General features: G+C 37.7%; 1 protein-coding gene across 6 annotated transcripts in view; it reads left to right on the plus strand.

Annotated features, from left to right (window-relative positions):
- kif13bb (kinesin family member 13Bb) overlaps positions 1 to 20342 on the plus strand; it is a 43173-nt gene that overhangs the window by 821 nt on the left and 22010 nt on the right. For 3 of the 6 annotated variants that reach the window (XR_007138127.1, XM_047801765.1, XM_047801769.1), the window contains exons 1-22: positions 50 to 378; positions 492 to 603; positions 2846 to 2948; positions 3849 to 3942; positions 8594 to 8606; positions 9492 to 9552; positions 10368 to 10460; positions 10787 to 10967; positions 12116 to 12203; positions 12292 to 12426; positions 12535 to 12647; positions 13582 to 13693; positions 14425 to 14637; positions 14719 to 14829; positions 14917 to 15051; positions 15957 to 16087; positions 16239 to 16325; positions 16443 to 16621; positions 16738 to 16954; positions 17611 to 17773; positions 17893 to 18039; positions 18398 to 18547. Coding sequence is in view for 5 of the 6 variants with exons in the window: in XM_047801765.1 (XP_047657721.1) it covers positions 2879 to 2948; positions 3849 to 3942; positions 8594 to 8606; positions 9492 to 9552; positions 10368 to 10460; positions 10787 to 10967; positions 12116 to 12203; positions 12292 to 12426; positions 12535 to 12647; positions 13582 to 13693; positions 14425 to 14637; positions 14719 to 14829; positions 14917 to 15051; positions 15957 to 16087; positions 16239 to 16325; positions 16443 to 16621; positions 16738 to 16954; positions 17611 to 17773; positions 17893 to 18039; positions 18398 to 18547 (2493 nt within the window). In the remaining variant the exon portion in view is untranslated. Of the gene's footprint in view, positions 1 to 49; positions 379 to 491; positions 604 to 2845; positions 2949 to 3848; positions 3943 to 8593; positions 8607 to 9491; positions 9553 to 10367; positions 10461 to 10786; positions 10968 to 12115; positions 12204 to 12291; positions 12427 to 12534; positions 12648 to 13581; positions 13694 to 14424; positions 14638 to 14718; positions 14830 to 14916; positions 15052 to 15956; positions 16088 to 16238; positions 16326 to 16442; positions 16622 to 16737; positions 16955 to 17610; positions 17774 to 17892; positions 18040 to 18397; positions 18548 to 20342 lie in introns of those variants that run through there. The other 3 variants (XM_047801767.1, XM_047801766.1, XM_047801768.1) reach the window with 3 other exon arrangements.

The raw sequence follows: 20342 nt of genomic DNA on the forward strand, positions 1-20342 counted from the left end.
AAATAAATAAATAAATCTCCACCCACTTTAAACTGGATAAAGAGAATTAATGGGATTTAGGGGGAGGTTTAGATTAGTGCAGAGTCCAAACGGGATGTTTTTCTTCTATAGAAAAAGATAAGCAGAAGTTCCTGGTGTGTTTTTTTTTGTTTGTCTTTATTGGTGGAAATGAAAGTAAATATTTTCTAAAACCAAAATAAGTCATGAAAAATGAACGATTAACATGTAAAAAACGAGGCGATTTGATATATATCATGCATATGAGGTGAGATGAGAACAAACCGGTGCAGGGGATCGACACAAAAACACACCTGTTTACCGGAATCCGGATTTTCCAGGTTAAATATATAAAATGGCGACAAACCGGAAATGAAACAGGTGGACGTTGTTATTATTATTATTTTTTTAAACCTTGACACTTGACAATTTGGCTCGGTGATTTTTTTAAACATTTTTTTGTGAGATAAAAGTGTTTTGTTTTGTTTATTTAGTTTTTCCTGCCTGGATAAAATCCAAACAGGAGCTAAACAGCGCCCTGTTGTGTGTTGAGGAATGAGAGACTCACCTTAAACTACAAGCGGAGCGACTTTACTACACAATACGGTGAGTTTACATTAACACTATGAGCTGAACACTGAGTCCGGACACTAACACCAACAGACTGATAGGTGTTTACACTTTAGGGCTTGTGTATAGTTTAGAGCTTACATCTGAACTCTTACAGCATTTATATAAGTATGGTGTTAAACTAACACTTCTGTAACTGATCATGTGTAGTACCAACACAGTGTTAATTACATATATGCACTGTTAAATCCTAGTGTTGAATAAAGCTATAAGGGGTTAAAATAACTTGTTAAATTAACCCTTGTTTATCTAACCAACACAGTGTTAAATTAACCCATATAGTGTTACATTAACCCATGTCCTGTTTATCTAACCAACACCCATATAGTGTTAAATTAACCCATATAGTGTTAAATTAACCCATATAGTCATAAATTGACCCATATAGTGTTAAATTAACCCACATAGTGTTAAATTAACCCACATAGTGTTAAATTAACCCACATAGTGTTAAATTAACTCATATAGTCATAAATTAACCCATGTTCTGTTTATCTGACCAATACAGAGTTGAATTAACCCATATATTGTTAAATTAACCCATGTCCTGGTTATCTAACCAACACCCATATAGTCAAAAAATTAACCCATATAGTGTTAAATTAACCCATATAAGTCATAAATTAACCCTTATAGTGTTAAATTAACCCATGTCTTGTTTATCTAACCAACCCAGTGTTAAATTAACCCATATAGTGTTAAATTAACCCATATAGTGTTAAATTAACCCATATAGTCAAAAATTAACCCATATAGTGTTAAATTAACCCATGTCTTGTTTATCTAACCAACACAGTGTTAAATTAACCCGTCTTTTTTATTTAACCAACACAGTGTTAAATTAACCCATGTCCTGTTTAATTAACCCATATAGTTTTAAATTAACCCATGTCTTGTTTATCTAACAAACAGTGTTGATTTAACCCATATAGTGTTACATTTGAATTTGTTTTAAATTAACTTGTGCAGTGATGTGTTAATTCTTGCAGTGTTGAGTGAACTCGTACACTTTTTAATTAAATTATACAATGCTGAATTACCTGATGCACTGTACACTAATCATGTACAGTGCTGACGAAACATTTACAGTGTAAATTAACTCTTACAACGATGATTTAACCCGTTACTCTGTTGATTCGATTCTGTACATGGTAGTGATTTATCTTAGTGTTGAATTATCCTGTTCAGAGTTTAATTACCTGTACGGTTTTTAATTAACCTGTACGGTGTTGTATTGTCCTACTATAGTGTTTAACTGTCCTGTAGAGAATTGAAATAACCTGTATGTTGTTGAATTTTACTTTTTGTTGTTGATTTGTTTTGTAGAAAATTTAAATAATCTGTACAGTGTTGAATTATTCTGCATGGTGTTTAATTAACCTGTTCTGTGTTTAATTAACCTGTACAGTGTTAAATTCTGCAAGTGTTTAAGTTGTACAAATATTTTAAATAATCTTAAATATTAATAATATATTAAATATATATCTTAAATAAGTTGTTGAATTATCCTGTATAGTGTCGAATTATCCCGTATAGTGTTGAATTATCCTGTTCAGTGTTGAATTACCCTGTATGCTAAGGAATGAACAATTACAATGCTGAATAACTTTTACTGTGTTGAGTTAAACTCTACAGTGTTAAATTATCCTGGAAAGTATTGAATTATTTAATTGCACTTATTCCAGACAGTGTGAATTAACTTAAAGGTGCATAAATTATTGCAGTTTTAATTTACCCTGTATATTGTTGTTCATCACTAAGGTGACACCTATTAGTATTGAATCACTTGTCTTTCTTTTTTACCTACTTAACAAAATCGAGAATGTTAGTCTATAACCGTTCATTTAACTTTGAAATCTTTATACGCTGACCAGGATCGGATCAACACTACAGGTGTTGTTTCAATTACAATCGATAACGATCATTATGTTAATTTAGTGCTATAGATGCAAAATGAACACCGCAGACCATAATGCAGCACATAATGTCAGTGTTCAGGTGATAATGCAAGAATGTAGATGTTTAGTAAGAATGTACTTTGGCTTTCTTACTAACCAATGTAGCCCAGCAAGGGCATGCTGGGTGTTGAACAGTGTCGAATGACGTCGCGCATCGATCGTTTGTGTCTAGCTGGACATATATACTCAAGAGTTCAGGTGTTCATTCAACATATTGTCTTGTTTTACATTAACACCCTGTCTCCACACCATGTCCACAGCAGTCCTCGTCCACGTGGCCGTGATCTGGCACCATGGAGGATTCCCCAGCATGCGAGTCTAACGTGTTCGTGGCCGTTCGGCTCAGACCGTTCAACAGGAGAGGTGATTATTTTTCAGAATTTATTGATTCCTTTTTATTATTACATGTTTATAGCCGTGTCAAGATCCTGAAAAGGAATCGTTCTTTGGTCCTGCTGATATTTATGTATTTACAGAACCAGTTTCTCACGTAACGTATCACAGACATCGTGTAAAAAGCCAAAGTGTTTTTCTTTCACTTTTATTTTCGGTTTGGATCAAATGTTACTCACCGCTTTTACTGTGATATCGTAAAGACCGCATTCTGAACATGTAAGGAATAAAGAACTAATCAGGTTGATTGTTTTCCAATAACTGCACCTCCTGAAGGTTTCTTTTAAAAAAAAATCTTACTCTATTATAGCAATTGGCCATTGAGTACATTTTTATTTTTAATTCATTTTGATCAACGTCTCAGCACAGCATAAACAGTCAAGCACGAAGTTCTCTCTCATGAAGCGTTCCTAAACAGGAACAACACATGTAATGCAGTTTCAAATTCTAATTATGTAGCACATCCACCATACAAGCTTCTAGTGTTAGTATATATCGAACCAGTAACATATTAGTGCATTAAACTGAAACTCTGTGCTGTACCTGCCACTATTGGTGTTCTAGAAAATTAATCAGCGCCTCCTGACCAATCAGGATCGAGAATTAATCAGTACTGTAGTGCACAAATTAGAATCCAACATCCAGGAAGTCCATTTTTGAGTTCAGTTGCAAAGCACAGCCAAGATTAATTGTAGATGTTTGCAGGATGATGCTACAGCTACACAAGCTGGCACTTTATAGTGCACTTTATATTCAATAGGAGGAACAGAAGAAGGGAATCGAATAGCATTATGACTAGTTTGTCATAACCGCTTCTTTTTCACATGGGCACACTGGGGTTTTGTGTTTTTTGGTTTTTTTTTAACACAGAGAGGGATCTAAAGACAAAATGTGTGGTAGAGATGGAGGGAAAACAGACCATTCTGCATCCAGCAAGCAGCAACCTCGGAAAAGGGGACAGCAGGTAAGAGCAGCTTTATTAACACTCGTTTCATTATACAGAAATAGTCAATATTGTGTTTTCATTGTTCAAAATGGACTTCGGGTATTTCAAAAAAACATGTGACAATACAAATGTTGATTTTGAAACAAACAATTTGAATAAAGGAAGTCCATTTTGACCAATGAAAAGCATCAACACAATATTGACTATTTCTGCCCAAAGACAGTAGCTGAGCTGCTTTCAGTTTATAATAAAGTGCAATATGGAGCAGTGTAAAATCCCTGACAAGTCATGTGCGCCTGCTTAAAATAGCACTTTGTATAGCAAAATTGATTTGTATATAGCAATGGATATTATTGGACATAAACATAAAACATAAAGATTAATATAATACAAAAATTCAAGATTAATATTAGATATATTTAAATGTGTTTGTATTTATCCTCAATGAACAAGCCTGAGGTGATTGTGGGGAGGAAAACTCTCTTAGATGGAAGACGAAGAAACCTTGAAAGGAAACAGACTCAAAAGTGAACCTCATCCTCATTTGGGTGACACTGGAGGGTGTGATTATAAATATACTGTCTAAAATTGTGTATTGATGAGGAGATTGTTGTCCAAAAAGACCACCTGGAGTTTTTACCTCCTCTTAGTATGTCTGAATATGTCATGAAGCAGAGTCCAACTTGAGCTAGTACATCTCTAGATGCCTCAGGATCTTCACATGGTTGGCTTCATCTCAGTGAAGATCCAAAATCTTCATGACATGGAACACAATCAGAGCTGGTACAATTTTTTGCACAGGAAGTAGGTGGTTAATATCTAAAGACCATATTAGCTGAGTAAAAAAGGGGAATTCTGTATTTCATTAAAATGGCTATTATGAACGCATTGCCAGATGTTTGCTCAGATTGCTTTTATAACCTGAAATGTCTGAAACCAGCATGAACCGAGAATAGTCAAGTATAGTAGAGCGTGTCGTTATAGAATAAGGATTTATGATGGTCTTCTCCTTCTAAAGTAATACTAATTAATTTAACACTAATTCAAATCACAATCTCTTTTCCACATACAACCTTTACAACCTAATAAATGATGTCAATGCACCGTCTGTGTCCACGGAGGTTTATATCCGCTCACAAGACCCTGACACCATTTTGGGCAAAATATTTTGGCTCATTATGTAGTTAAGTGTGCTTGCCTTGACTCCCTGCTGTCTCGTATTTGCTGTTTCTCCTCCCATTTACAAATTCCACTACGTTCGGCCCTCCGATGTCATAGCAACTAGTGAAAGGTCAAAGCAAGGTCAAGTGTAACCTAGGATACTCCTGGTGAAGAAAAGCCTCGTTTCATTGGACATTTTCCAATTCCTACTTTTGCAGTATGTGAGCGAGAAGCTATTTTATCTCTTAACATATAAGGAATATTGCACTTTTTACATCTCAAAAAGTTAAGTGTCTGTGTGTGTCAGTCAAGTGGTGGGTGTGACCTCTGTACCTGTCAGTCTCAGCTACTAGCTTGTAAGTCTCAGCAAAGGAGGCATGGTATCTAATTTAGCAGTCTGAGTAAAGGAGGTGTGGCCTCTACCCTGTCAATCTGAGCAAAGGAGGTGTGGCCTCTAACCCTGTCAATCTGAGCAAAGGAGGTGTGGCCTTTAACCCTGTCAATCTGAGCAAAGGAGGTGTGGCCTCTACCCTGTCAATCTGAGCAAAGGAGGTGTGGCCTCTAACCCTGTCAATCTGAGCAAAGGAGGTGTGGCCTCTAACCCTGTCAATCTGAGCAAAGGAGGTGTGGCCTCTACCCTATCACTCAGTAAAGGAGGTGTGGCCTCTACCCTGTCAATGTGGCCTCTATATTTATATCTAATGGTACATTTTCACTATTCCTATCACTCTGTCTGTGCTACATACAATATAAATTCTAACAATAGTTCATTAAAATGAAACTGTTACTATGCTGACTAGGGGCTGTCAGTTAGTTTCTATCCAGATGTGGATTTTTTTTAGTTGCTGGTTTAATTGATGGATCAAAAACAAGCTAAATATATTGTATCTAACACCTAGACTGTAAAATTGGTCATATTGTGTCAGTACACTGCATGGATATGTGAAGAAAAGAACTTCCCTGCACCGTAATGTATATGTGACAAAGTCCTCTCTTTTAAAGTGTCTTGTTATATAAGCTGTAGGACACGCGATCATGCTGTTGTACTGTATAGCAGAAACAATGCTGCGATTACTTGTGGCTCAACTAATGCATGAAATATTGTTCCTCACTCACACTCACCCTCACTCACACACACCCTCACACTCCCTCACACACACGCACACCCTCTCACACACATTCTCACTCTCTCTCTCACTCTTACACACACACACACACATGCACATACAACCTCTCACACGCACACCCTCTCACAGACATTCTTACTCACACACACACAAAACCTCTCACACACACTCCCCCACACACACAAACACAAAACCTCACACACACACACACACACACACACACACACACACACACACACACACACACACACATATGCACACACACACACACTCTCTCTCTCTCACACATTTTCACTCACACACACCATCAAATACACACATGCGCATGCACACACTCTCTTTCTCTCTCTCTCACACACACACACACACACAAACGATATTACGATATTACTTAATTAATTGGCTTTGTTTGAATCAGTTAGTACAAAAGAAAATCGGTTAAAACCCCCCTTTTAAAAGTCCTGAATCATATCCAGGAATAATGGAGGATATCAGTTGTTGGTGGATGTTTGAGGCCAGCTGCTGCATCGTCTGTCACTACAATGGCTGGATTGTTCAAATTGGACTTGTTGGAACTTTTCTCCATCAGCAGCTGCTCATTTGTCTCTCATCAGATTAATACAAACCCCTCCTGTCAGTCAGTACCCTCATTACAAATGTTTAGAGATGCCTACTCATCAAAATAGCTGGTTAAAGTTAGAACTATATACTGTATGTACATGGATTTAATGTCGGCTTCATTATTTATTTTAGACTTAAATAACCTCTATAAGCCTTTTTTTTTAAATGTCTATTAAATGTCTCTTATTAAAAATAATCAAGTGTCTTTTCAGCATTCTGCTGAAAAATAAGCATTATTATTATTATTATTATTATTATTATTATTATTATTATTATTATTATTATTATTATTATTAACAACCCAGCAGTTAGAAGGTTCGGAATGCTAAAAAAAAACTGAGGGCGTGTCTCTTTCCTTCAGACTCTGTCTTTGCTTGTCTCATTGCGTGCATTGTGCATGTCTTCTATATTGCAAAACACAACTTAATTCCATTTCCTTCTCATTCATGTAGTAGTTTTTTCCCCATCCTGTTTGCCACACTCTAAGCATAAGAATCTCCCATTTCAGCATTAATTCATGTGTCTCTGCTCAGACTTGCATGTTTCTGTGACTCCAAACAGGTCTCGCAAGCTTAAACAGGAACAGGGGTGTGTATTGTTACTCTGCTTGAAAGAGGGATACAGGATAGCTTCTGCATATCATGTGGATTGGTGCATGAAATATCGTTAACACTTTTAATTATGACATATTTTCCTGTCCATATCTGGCAACCTGCTATGCGGAATGTGAAAATGACCAAATTATTGTATTGAATGATAAATATTGTGGGGAGAAAAATTGTGCTTTAAGATTCCTTAGGTGAAATAACTGATCTCTGTGCCAGCTATTTGTGGAATGTTCTTTAAAACCTACTGCTTTCTCAGTGCCAAGTTGTTCAGTTGGTACAAAGATACAAAGCATCTAGAAGTTGAACATTACAAAGTGTAGCTTTTCTCACTTTACATGGTTATCAGGTTTTTAACAAGTAAGTATTTTATTTTATTCTGTGCAGTTCAGTGGCCATTTATTTAACACGCCTGTTTTTTTTTTTTAAACACACTGTGAAGAGAAGGGGTACGTGGGCGTCGGGGCATAAAGTTATTCTAAGGCCGACCTCCAAAGCAGATTCCAAAGCAGACCTCGATTTGATTTTTTTGCTACATTTTTTTTTTTTCAATTGAAACATTTTTTGTTAATTAATAATAAAACGATAAATTTAAAATACAACAGCTGTGAGTCATATTGAATTCTGTCAGCAGTCATGTAGCCTTTCTGTGCAAAAGGAAAACATCTTAGAATACACAACCCTGAGGCGGCCGAGCCCCAAACCCTGAGGCGGCCGAGCCCCAAACCCTGAGGCGGCCGAGCCCCAAACCCTGAGGCAGCCGATCCAAAAAATTTTAGGTGGCCGAGCCCCAAACCCTGAGGTGGCCGAGCCCCAAACCCTGAGGTGGCCGAGCCCCAAACCCTGAGGTGGCCGATCCAAAAAAATTTTAGGTGGACGAGCCCTATACCTTGAGGTGGATGAGCTACAACAACAGAACACTACATCGGGTTCCACTAGTGTCAGTCAAGAGCAGAACTCCGACACTACAGTGGACCCACAGAATCTAAGCTGATTAGGAAAAGATCATGTTCTTCTGAACTGTCCAGTTCATTTAATGCTTCAGTGTCCTTGTTGATGATTTTTTTTTTTAATAGTCATGATTTGATTTGTATTATTCTGATAATCTCTCTCTCTCTCTCTCTCTCTCTCTCTCTCTCTCTCTCTCTCTCTCAGGAGTCAGCCCAAGGTAAGGCCTTTAATTCTTATTTATTTATCATTTGTTTTGATTAGTCTTCTGTTGAGAAGAAGATTTGGAAAAGCTTACATGTAATATGTATATCGTCTTCTATTTATTCATACTGATGCACAATCTCTATGAAATTGTAGCTAAATAATGAACAATGCCTAAAAACAAGTTCACTAATACTGATATGAACTAAAGCCTTAATACACAGATCAATCTAAGTGTCTATTGAAGTTACATAATCGAACATTCATATACATTTACTTGACTGAAAATATTTGTGTATCTGCTTTAGGTTGTATTTAAATCCTTCAGTGAACTCAGACATGCTGATGTTGTTTAGGACAAAGTGTGACTTACTGTAATCTATAAACATGACCTAACCTTCATGTAGCTGATTATTAGTAGCTGATAAGTTGGACAACCAGAAGTTTTTTCCCCTTATTGCAGATTGACGTCATTTTACCCCTTAAGGCCGGTTTATGCTTAACGCATGACTTCGTGCCGTTGTTCACATATTTGTCTGCGTATCCACTACATAGCATGTCAGAGCCAAAACATGTCCATCTGGTTTCCATGTGGAGGTGAATTGTTTAGTGATTTCATGCTCAGTGACGTTAGACACACTGCTGAACTCACTTTCTTTTTATAACAATAAATCAAATAATAAAATAATCGTCATTAGTATTTGTTTGCTTATTGTAACTTGATCATTTGCACCACCAAGATTTGAAATTCGTTTTATATATTAAAGCTTTATACAATTGTTCATGTTGCTGTGGGTATCTTTCAGAGGGTCTGACTCGGGGTAAGGGTAACACTGTCTATATAGATTTTATTATCCCTAAATGCATGCTGTAATGTAAAACGCTCTTATTTTCTTCTTAGGTCTTTGCGTATGATTACTGCTTCTGGTCTATGGATGAAACACAGTCTGACAAGTTTGCAGGTTTGATGTTTAGACTTCCACCTTAAACACACACATGCACACATGATGTGTGATCCTGACAAACATTCCATAGAAGTAAGATTATTAAAATGTCCCTTTCCATGTTTCCATGAGCTTTGGCCTGTTTGAGAATTTGGGTAAAAAAAAATGGCAGAAATTAGAGTTTACTTGCAGAAATTTATATATGCTCAGGATCTAATAAAGAAAATGAAAAGTAATTCATAGTAACAGGACATTTAATACCACAGTGTGCTTGATTCTGATTGGTCAAAAAGGTTTTGATTAATTTACAGCGTTGTAATAATGCAATATTTCTGTAAGCAGGAACCTGTTTGCTAGACATTTCACTTATTTTGGTTAAACTTAAAATAATAATTAAATAGAATGAAATGTTGTGCTTGTATGTGTCAATGCTTCTAGCATCTGTGCTTCATAACAGTCAGAGGTAAAGTTGTAACGAAGCTTTATGACACAGGGAAAGTCTTCAAGACCTGGACCAGGTTAAACTTCAGGTTTTGTCTTATTGACTTTAAGAGGGAAAAAAAAGAGAAGAGGGCGAGAATGTTTGTTTGTTTCTCTCCAACTTTCATAAACACGTCAGCAGGTGGACTGGATCCAGGAAATGGGCTCTAGGTGTGAATAAGAGCTGTGTGTGTGTATATGTGTGTGTGTGTGTGTGTGTGTGTGTGCAGGATGCCCTGCATTGGACCTTCTCACACACCTTGTTCCTGGTTTCAGTGCGACTCGGATGAAGATGAATGAAAACAACACGAACGATATTAAAGTCTACATCTGATTGTTTTGTTCACTCTTAGGTCAGAACACTGTGTTTCAGTGTTTGGGGGAGAATCTGTTGGATAATGCATTCCAAGGATACAACGCCTGCATATTCGCTTATGGACAAACAGGTACAGCATGCAACGATAGGTTAAAAATAAGAGTCAAAAAACATTCTAACATGTTCTTGAAAATCACCTTTTTTTTCTCCTTTTTCAGGGATCACTTGGTTTGCATAGTAGAAATTTAAATTTGCTTTAATCATCATCTATTTGGTTTATGTTAATCTTATAAATATGACTATGACTTTATTCGGGCTATTTTCATGTTCCTAGTATTTTGTATATATATTTTAATATTTTAAAAAAGGTCAATTCGAACACATAATGGAGATACATTGATTTGAAGTTGATGTGTTTCCTTTAATATTTGAGTTTAAGTGTTCTACTGATTTCAGGTTCCGGGAAGTCGTACACCATGATGGGATCAGCCGAACAGCCCGGTCTTATCCCTCGCCTCTGCAGCTCTCTGTTCGAGCGAGCCGCCCGTGAGCAGAAAGAGGGAGAGCGCTTCACTCTCGAGGTCTCCTACATGGAGATCTACAACGAGAAAGTCCGAGATCTGCTTGATCCCAAAGGGTGAGTGAACACACCCACAGATCACTTGATCCCTCAAGGTTTTATGTTAAACATCATAAAAGATTTAAAGTGATAGGAGACACTGGCCCTTAAGCCTTGGGTGCTGTAGGGAAATTCAGATAGAAATCATTAATAACAGAAACTGTTTAGCATTTATGCATTAAAGTGTCATACGTATCTACCTTTTTATAGAACATGCTTTAATGCAAAAAGCTCATTCCAGATAATCTAAATGGATTAGGGTTGGAAATCATTTCTGAAAGAGGATAGCAGAGTGTCATCAATATAGCTGACGATCATAGGCAGCCATATGCAATGACCGATATTCTTAAAACACCCAAAAATATGGATATAAAAAAGGATGAAGCTGAGCAAAAGAACACTGCAAATCTTCAGCAGCATCAACTTTTGTTCATCATATCTGGAAAAACATGAAAATAGCAAATACATCAGGTTATTTAAAGTTTTTTTTTTTTTAAATCTTGTCGCTATTTTATTCTTAACACTTAATATTCATTTGGAGGTGTCATAGCAAAAAGGTGTAAATGTAGGACTGCCTTAACCATCACGTACATTACTGAACAGGCTTGTTGTCATGGTTACGTTATAACATGTAGCATCCAACATATTATTGTAGGAGAAGAATTGGGTTAGAATTGTTTTAGAGATTAAGTTAAGTTAACCAGAAATAGGGGCACGAATATAAAAACGAATTGTGGACACTTGGAAAATAAAAATGAGACTTTAAATGTAAGCATGTGTTTTAATCAGTGTAAATTCTAGGTTTTTTGATTCTTGCTTTTTTACGGTTTGTTGTATAGCAAACATCAAATTAATCTCATATTTAATATTAAAGCATTCACGTTAATAAATTACACATTAATTAATTATATCCAAATCATTTACCATTCAGAAATCAATGTCTTCTTTAGGAATGATAATCTTGATTATTGCAGACTTTATAATTTTGCTCTTACCGGACTGTTGTTTTTTTTTCATCCAGACCTGGCAACCCTGGTTGTAACATGGATTACATAGCTACACAAATGTAGTAGTGTATTGTGCTCTAATGTTTTGTGGAAGAAAAATTAAATGTCACGTGAATGTTTAACTCGGTGTTGTATATTTGTCTTTTTTTCCACCTCCAGAACATCTCGGGCTTTAAGAGTGAGGGAACACAAGGTTTTGGGCCCTTACGTTGATGGTCTTTCGCGTCTGGCTGTGAGCAGCTACAAGGTAGTTCCACAGCCATTTCTTGTAGACTCAGCAGGTGTAATTTTTATAATCTGAGCTATTTTAGTTAAAGTCGTCCTTTTATTCTCAGGACATTGAGTCTCTGATGTCAGAGGGCAACAAGTCACGCACAGTGGCCTCCACCAACATGAACGAGGAGAGCAGCCGCTCACACGCTGTCTTCAACGTCGTCCTTACACACACGATGCGGGACCTGCAGTCTGGGGTGAGACGCAAGCATACACGCACTACCTCACTGTGGTGTGTGTAGCGTACTTATAAAGAGGTGAAAACTAAATGGTCTGGGGTTATTGTCCTCTTGTTTTGTGTGTAGACGAGTGGAGAGAAGGTGAGCAAGTTGAGTCTGGTGGATCTGGCCGGCAGTGAGCGAGCGGTTAAAACCGGAGCCACAGGAGAGCGACTTAAAGAGGGCAGCAACATCAACAAGTTAGTGCTGGATGGATTTCTGTCGTTATAGATAGACACTGGACTATAGATGGATATCTCTTTATCTCTATCTCTCTCTCTCTCTTTTGGCTGGTATTAAGTTTTAGCCGACACATCAGCATTAAATAAATCACCAATGATGCATTTTGAAACACAGTGTTTATAGGTCACTGGAGTGTAATAATCTCCCAAAGACAGGATTTATTTTTTACAGCTTATTGGATATGAAATGAAAACTAAAATCTATAAAACAAAATCGTTAAACAATGGGATGTTGTGTAAACATAATATGGTTAATCTCTATTGTATATTTGTATTTTTGTAGTGTACAGTTTATCTAATCAAGGAACAACATCCAAATAATCGAATCAGGAAATTGTTTATTCAGAAAAATTGTGACCCTATAAAGCATTTTTAATTATTTTTATTTGTTTTATTTATTTATTTTACAAAAGCTTTTTGTTGTATGAGAAATAAATATTGTCTATGAACTTTTAGGAATTAAAAAAAAAATTATGCTTTAAAAAAAAAAAAAAAGGTTAAATGAACTGAAACTAAAATTTCCAATGGTGTGAATGCAGTTAGTTTACAAGCTGCACGTCTTCACTAATGAGTGACACTGGAAATGCTCAGATTTTTGGAGATTTCATGACAAGTTACCTGGTTATTTGTCAGTCAGTGTGTGTATAGTGTGAGTGAGAGAAGAAGAAGAAAAATATTTTCATCAAGGGATTGATCAAACTTTAATAAAAATATGTGAGTATTTTACAAGGTTTTGGACTGATGTGTATGGAAATAAATCTGCATAAGACTTTATAATCTGTATAATTACTTATACCGCTGCATCGATCTATTTCTATGCCTATTTCATTCTCATGGATGACTTTGGTTGATGACTCATGGTTGTGTGTGTGTGTGTGTTTTCTTTTTAAAGATCTCTCACCACTTTGGGCCTGGTGATCTCAGCCCTGGCCGATCAGGGAGCTGGAAAATCCCGGAATAAATTTGTGCCCTACAGAGACTCTGTACTTACATGGCTACTAAAGGTACATATCTCTGCTTTAGGGATTTTACAGATTAAATTCGATATACAAAATGATGGGGTGTGCTAGATAATGCGCTGTTTAATTAAACTTGCAGTGATTGTGTTACTAGAACTAGGAATATTGGAGGTCTAGCTAGTTTAGTTTTATTTCAGTGCAAACCACATGTTTGCTGCAACCTCTCCTATTGTTAGCTGTCATGTGATACAGGATAGTTAGCTAGTTGGTCGAAATGAACACACTGCCAAATTGGGGGAGAAGAATGGGAGAAGAACTAAAAGATATATAGCGTATTTCATTATAAGCTAACTAATAAAGATCCTCCAAAATAACATCCTTAGTAAAAATCTTTTGGAAATTTCTCATGTTAATCTAACAGGTTTGGGACGATTGGGATGCAGAGTTAAATGTTGGATATATACAAGACTCCAGTTAGATTTATTTCATTTCAGGCTTTTTTCTCATTCATATTTTCTCATGTTATTCTTTTGAGAAATTCACTCATGTAAAGGTGTAGAAAAAGTCTGAACTTCCCTGAATAAATATTGACATTTATGACTAAATACAGCCCTTCATGTGTGAACTATTTTACGTAAAATTTCCAAATTTTCAACGGAATCTGTAGTTTATTTTAATTTTAAACTTTAAGAACATTTGTATTTGACACTGCTGGCCTCCCCCCCCCCCTTTTTTTCCCTTATTCCTCAATTTCTTTTTCTTCCTCTGCTTTTTAGGATAGCCTGGGAGGAAACAGTCGCACAGCCATGATTGCGACTGTTAGTCCGGCTGCTGACAATTATGACGAGACCCTGTCCACCCTACGCTACGCAGATCGGGCCAAGAGCATTGTTAACCATGCAGTGATCAACGAGGACCCTAATGCCAGGATCATCCGTGAGCTCAGGGAGGAAGTGGAGAAACTCAGAGAGCAGCTCACCCAGGCTGAGGTAAGTCCAACTGTCATTGGTGGAGCTATAAACGCTTGTTGAATGCACAGGCATCATTAGTGTATTTCTATGTTTTATCAGTCAATGAAAGCCCAGGAACTGAAGGAGAGGCTGGACGAGTCCGAGCAATTGATCAGGGAGAGAATGATCACATGGGAGGAGAAGCTCAGGAAGACTGAAGAGATTGCACAGGTAGAACAAAAACAGGACCACACTGCCTTTATACAGGAAAGAAGCAGCAAAATGATCTCTCTCTCTCTCTCTCTCTCTCTGTGGCAGGAGAGGCAGAGGCAGCTGGAGAGTTTAGGAATCTCTCTCCAGTGTTCAGGTATCAGGATGGTGGAGGATAAGTCGTTTCTGGTGAACCTCAACGCAGATCCTGCCCTTAATGAGCTCCTTGTCTACTATTTAAAGGTAAGCAGTTATTCTTGATTAATTTACAAGTGCTTATAAAAAATGTTTAGAAGAGTATGTTGTGACATAAAGGATCATTTTACAGTCCGATTAGTCAGTGATTTTTCAGTAGGAGTGGAAATGCAGGGAATTATCATTTCGTTAAATTAGATTGTTCAATCAAGATCATAATTCTTTACCAATTTAAGACAGAACAGGTCCTAGTGGCTGAAAGCAGTAGGGAGGAATACATATACACACAGAGGGATGAACCAAGTAAAACAACAGCATACTACTAGGGGTGTATGTATGTTGCCATGGTAAACAAGTTGCCATGGGGATAGTTAGCTAGTGGGTTGAAGTTAGCATTTGACCAAATTTAGGAGAAATAGACAGGGAAATCCAAATTGTGATCTCATTAAAAGCTTCAGAAATTTCTACTCATTATTAATTAATTTTAAGCGTACAAGCGTAGACTTGTGGACTATTTTCAACCTCAGTGGTTGTATTACAAGTTCTTTCTGTCACCTATAATTTGTGATCGGGGGAGATGATTACTTGCTGAGGAAAGTGAATAATTAAGAACAATATCTTTGGATTTGCTTTAAAGACTGTTTTGGTCATTAATCAAGATAATAAAGCTAATAAAGCAGTAAATTATAGTTTAGGATATCAAGAGGTGCCTTAATGTTGTAATATGTCGTGTCTCATTAAGTAGGCTATCAGAAGCCTAACTAATTAGCTAATTATCTCATATTGGTTTTTCCTGCCAGGCTAGATTTTGGCAATGCCTGTAATTGAAAAACCCTCACACCCCACCTTGACATTTTTTTGTTAATCGACCTTGATTATATTATCTGGCCTAAATTTGTCTGTCTTTCGGTCTGTCTGGATGTGTTTGTCTGTGTATGTGTGTGTCTATGAAGGATCACACATTGATAGGATCGGCTGACTCTCAGGACATCCAGCTGTGCGGCATGGCCATTCAACCACAACACTGTGTGATTGACATCACACCTGACTCAAAAGTGATAATCACACCAAAGAGGAATGCACGGTACTTTCATTAAACTGTTCTTATAATCGTGTAGAAATGCTGCTGAGATCGAATATCACATCCTTCTGGTCAATATCACTGGCTGCTTTTGCTTATATATTATTGATGGAGTGTGATTGCGGTGCTTATGTATGCATGTACGTTTCTGTAGTACTTATGTGAACGGCTCTGCAATCTCGACTCCAACCCAGCTTCACCATGGTGACCGCATCCTCTGGGGAAACAACCACTTTTTCAGGTCTGGATGACTTTATATATTCCTGTATACATCTTTCTGATTATATCGTCGTTCCGGTCATAATACAGTGTCCACTCTTAACCTCGTCTCACATCTCTCTTATCCTCTATCTCTCAGGATCAGCTTGCCGAAACCTCGTTCCCGTGCTGAGGTAGACGAAGGAGGAGTGAAGAAGGCTCTGAGTGTAGAACAGTTGGATTTGGATTTGGACCGAATGAGCCAGGGGTCGAGTGAGGTCAGCTTCAACTATGAATACGCTCAGGCTGAGCTCATGACGAAAGGACTGGGCAATGATGGTGAGAGTTACAGCGGAGGCTCCAATAAGGAAACAATATGAGCCAGTCTAATGAGATTTTGAGAAATATAATTTCACTGTCTCGGTCTCCCTCTCCCTCTCGTCTCTCTCTCTCAGACCCAATGCAGTCTGTTCTTCAGGCTCTGGAGCGCAGGCATGAGGAGGAGAAGCGTTCGGCTCTGGAGCGTCAGCGCCTTCTGTATGAAGAGGAACTGCAGCGGCTGCGCAGGCGCCTGAGTCCTCAACAGAGAGGTAGCGAGGTTGCGATTCCCTCGTTATCAATGTCATCATCTCCAAAATTACAGAGCCATCAATGGCATGGTAGCGAGGAGAGGTAAGCCATCGATATACAGCATCTTACAAGAACAGCCTTCCACTTCTTGATTTGTCTTCATTCAGTGCAGTGTTTCAGTTCATCACTTTATCAATTTATCAAGGTAGCCAGTGACGTTAAGGTCCTTTTGTTTCTAGAATTCACCCATTATAAATCTTAAACATGAAACAAAAATAAATCTAAACATGTAGCATATCTGAGCCCCCATCTAGTATTTATCATAAGCGTGACCTGCATGCACAGCCAGCTGCAGCCAGATGTGATTTACAGTCCTTTTTCTAGCTACCAGCTATTTAGTAGTTAAGGCAGTTTTACTTAAACTTCTTGGTGCAGCCACCCTGAGCATCGAAAGAGAAGATAAGGAGTAATTATTTTTGTATGCAGGCCATCTCTATAAGTAGCGTGCGTGACGTCTATGTTCTCCCAAATGGCGTAAGAGAGCAGACTACTGTAGGTCATATACAAAGTTAGTTTGAGTTTGTTATGAAACACGCATGATTTAAGACAGCTTTATTGGTTGGTATTGATTTTGTCAGACATCTTTGCTCTAATATCTAATTTAATAATTTTAAACTATCGACCACAATAAGTTTCTTTTTTTGGACCCGATTGTTTATTCTACTTCATGTTAGACATGCTGTGTGTCTGTGTATCAGGGAGGAAGTTTTGGCCCGGAGTCTGCGGAAGCTCAGGGAGCAGATAGTGAGACTGAATCTGATGGTGCAGGAAGCCGCCTTCATAGCCGAGGAACTCAACAAGAAAACAGAATACAACATCACACTACAGATTCCTGCAGCCAACCTTAACGCCAACCGCAAGGTCAGGGGTGTACAGTATGTGTGGGTTAGAGTGAGTGGGAGTGGGAGAGATAAGGAATTTCTGGATGACAGAATTTGTTGCTGCTTTTGAGAAGAGTATTTGGTGTGTGTGTGTTGCAGAGGGACGCAGTGTTGAGCGAGCCAGCAGTGGAGGTGCGACGGAAGGGGAAGGGGAAGCAGATCTGGTCCTTGGAGAAGATGGAGAACAGACTAGTGGACATGAGAGAGCTGTACCAGGAGTGGAAGGATTTCGATGAGGACAATCCTGTAGGACAGAATTTAAATCTCTGCTTAACACTTACACACATCCAGTATACTCAAAACACTCTACTGAAGGTGCTAGTGTTATTCAAATGTAAACTAAACCTATATGGCTAATCTGGAGAGAATCTCACCTGCATCTTTATCTGTCTGGAACCCAGTGGTTGACTGCTTCACTTAGAAATTGAACTCAAACAGTAATGGGGCTAAATTGAGAATGGTGAACTGTACTGGTCTTTGACAAAGAATGTAATAAAAGTATTTAACCCTCAGTGTATCTGCAAGTTTAGGAGCATACTGTAGTGCTAGTGAGCTGAGACATGAGCTCTTTTACCCTTTTGTCCTCTACTTTATCGCCCTGCAGCTGATGCGTTCGTACTTCAAACGTGCGGACCCGTTCTTTGACGAGCAGGAGAATCACAGTCTGATTGGAGTGGCTAACGTCTTCCTGTCCTGTCTTTTCTATGACGTTAAGCTGCAGTATTCTGTTCCTATCATTAACCAGAAAGGAAAGGTGGGTAAATTTAGGTTGGTCATGATATTAATGCAAGCTGTTTAATTATCATATCTATAATACCGGCTCAAATGAACACTCATAATTCAAGCCTAGCAATATAAGTGTTAAAAGCTTATAATCAAAACATTTGAGTGTATACAAAAGCAGAGTGAATGATTTCTTTCATGGGAAAGTTCTTCAAGGAAGAATACTTTGCAGTTTGTCAGTAACCTGTAACCTGAGAAACTGCATTTTTTGTTTCATCGACTTTGAGAGCGAGAGCAAAAATGAGACACAGACGAGTCAAATAGTTTATTACTATTACATTATAAGTGATTGAGGGAACTAATTTATTTGGCTGAAGTTCTACCACATCCAATGTAACTATAAGTGTATGAAAAGTATATGTGCATCTTTGATAAGCAAATAATTGTAATCATTGGCAAATTGCTGCTGTATAAGAAGGTAAAATATATCAGTATGCACTGTAATGGACAATCATAAACTCTGTGCATGAATAATATACTCATGGTAACCCTTTATAATGCTGTTCAACTACTCACGGGCAGAGCCGGATTAAATAAATGGACTACACTAGGCAGGGGGCCCCCCTCCATCGATGTTATTTATGAATTGGAATCTGAAACTTACCAAAGTTACTAATAAAAGTTAACTCACATTTTACATAGCCCAGTCTTTAGTTACAAATTGGTTATGTTGTATATTAAACAGTCTACTATTTTTTGATATTCATGATTTATACGTCATTACACGGGCGCCACAGTGTCTTCTGCCACATCTTCCACCGCGTCTTCCGCCGCATTTCCCGCCGCATCTTCCACCGCGTTCACAGCTGTCAGACGGCTGCCCGACAGAAACTTTTGCAAAGCCCCCCGCTGTCTCTTCTTTTGTTCTTCTTAATTTTTTTTTCTTTTTACGTTTTGCCGCACCCGAAAGCATCTTCAAAGTCAGCCTACTACTCAAAACACACCTGCCTGCTATATTTGTTGTCCCGCTCTGACGTCTGACCGCCGCTGACGTCTCCTCGGACTTAACTGGCTGGCGCCTCTATATAAATACAGTCTATGGTTTAAATAAACATCGTCACTATTTTTATTTAATTAATAAATAATGAAATAAATTGTAGATAGGACATTTGTACATTTTATTTTATTTTTATTATAATTTATTTTTTTATACATATTTTTTTTTTGTCCCTCTGTCTGGGTCCCATCCCGCCAATCGGGCCCTAGGCACGTGCCTAGTTTGCCTTTGCGTTAATCCGGCTCTGCTCACGGGTCACTGGAATAAATAAATAGTTCATTAACACCAGTAATTATGTTAGAAAGAGATTTAACTGAATCGTAAGCAGTAAGTACTGAGTTAATTTTGATGTGATACGTTTCTCCAGTAGAACTACTGATCATCAATAACGATCATATCGACAATTCCTTTTGTTCCTCCTGGAGATCTATTACATAATACTAGTTATCGTCAACTCTAATCGCACCGAATATTAAGTTATTACAGACCGACTGTATTCACAACGTACTGCAAAAGCACAAATCTCTAATGTAGAAATCGTCAGATATTGTGGAATACTGACCCACATCATTAACCACTGAGGAACAACACAGCAAGACATCAGTCATTACTTTCTATCTGCATAGTTGCATACGAGTCATTGAACAGTATTATAAAGTGGTACCAAACTCATTATACTGGAACCACCCACCCATATTAATCCATATTAATGCAATAATATGTCACAAAGCAAACAGAATATTTGGTGAAGCACTGATCAAGCAACAGA

This window comes from Tachysurus fulvidraco, chromosome 16, assembly GCF_022655615.1.
Source record: "Tachysurus fulvidraco isolate hzauxx_2018 chromosome 16, HZAU_PFXX_2.0, whole genome shotgun sequence".
In the NCBI taxonomy this organism is placed as follows: domain Eukaryota; kingdom Metazoa; phylum Chordata; class Actinopteri; order Siluriformes; family Bagridae; genus Tachysurus; species Tachysurus fulvidraco.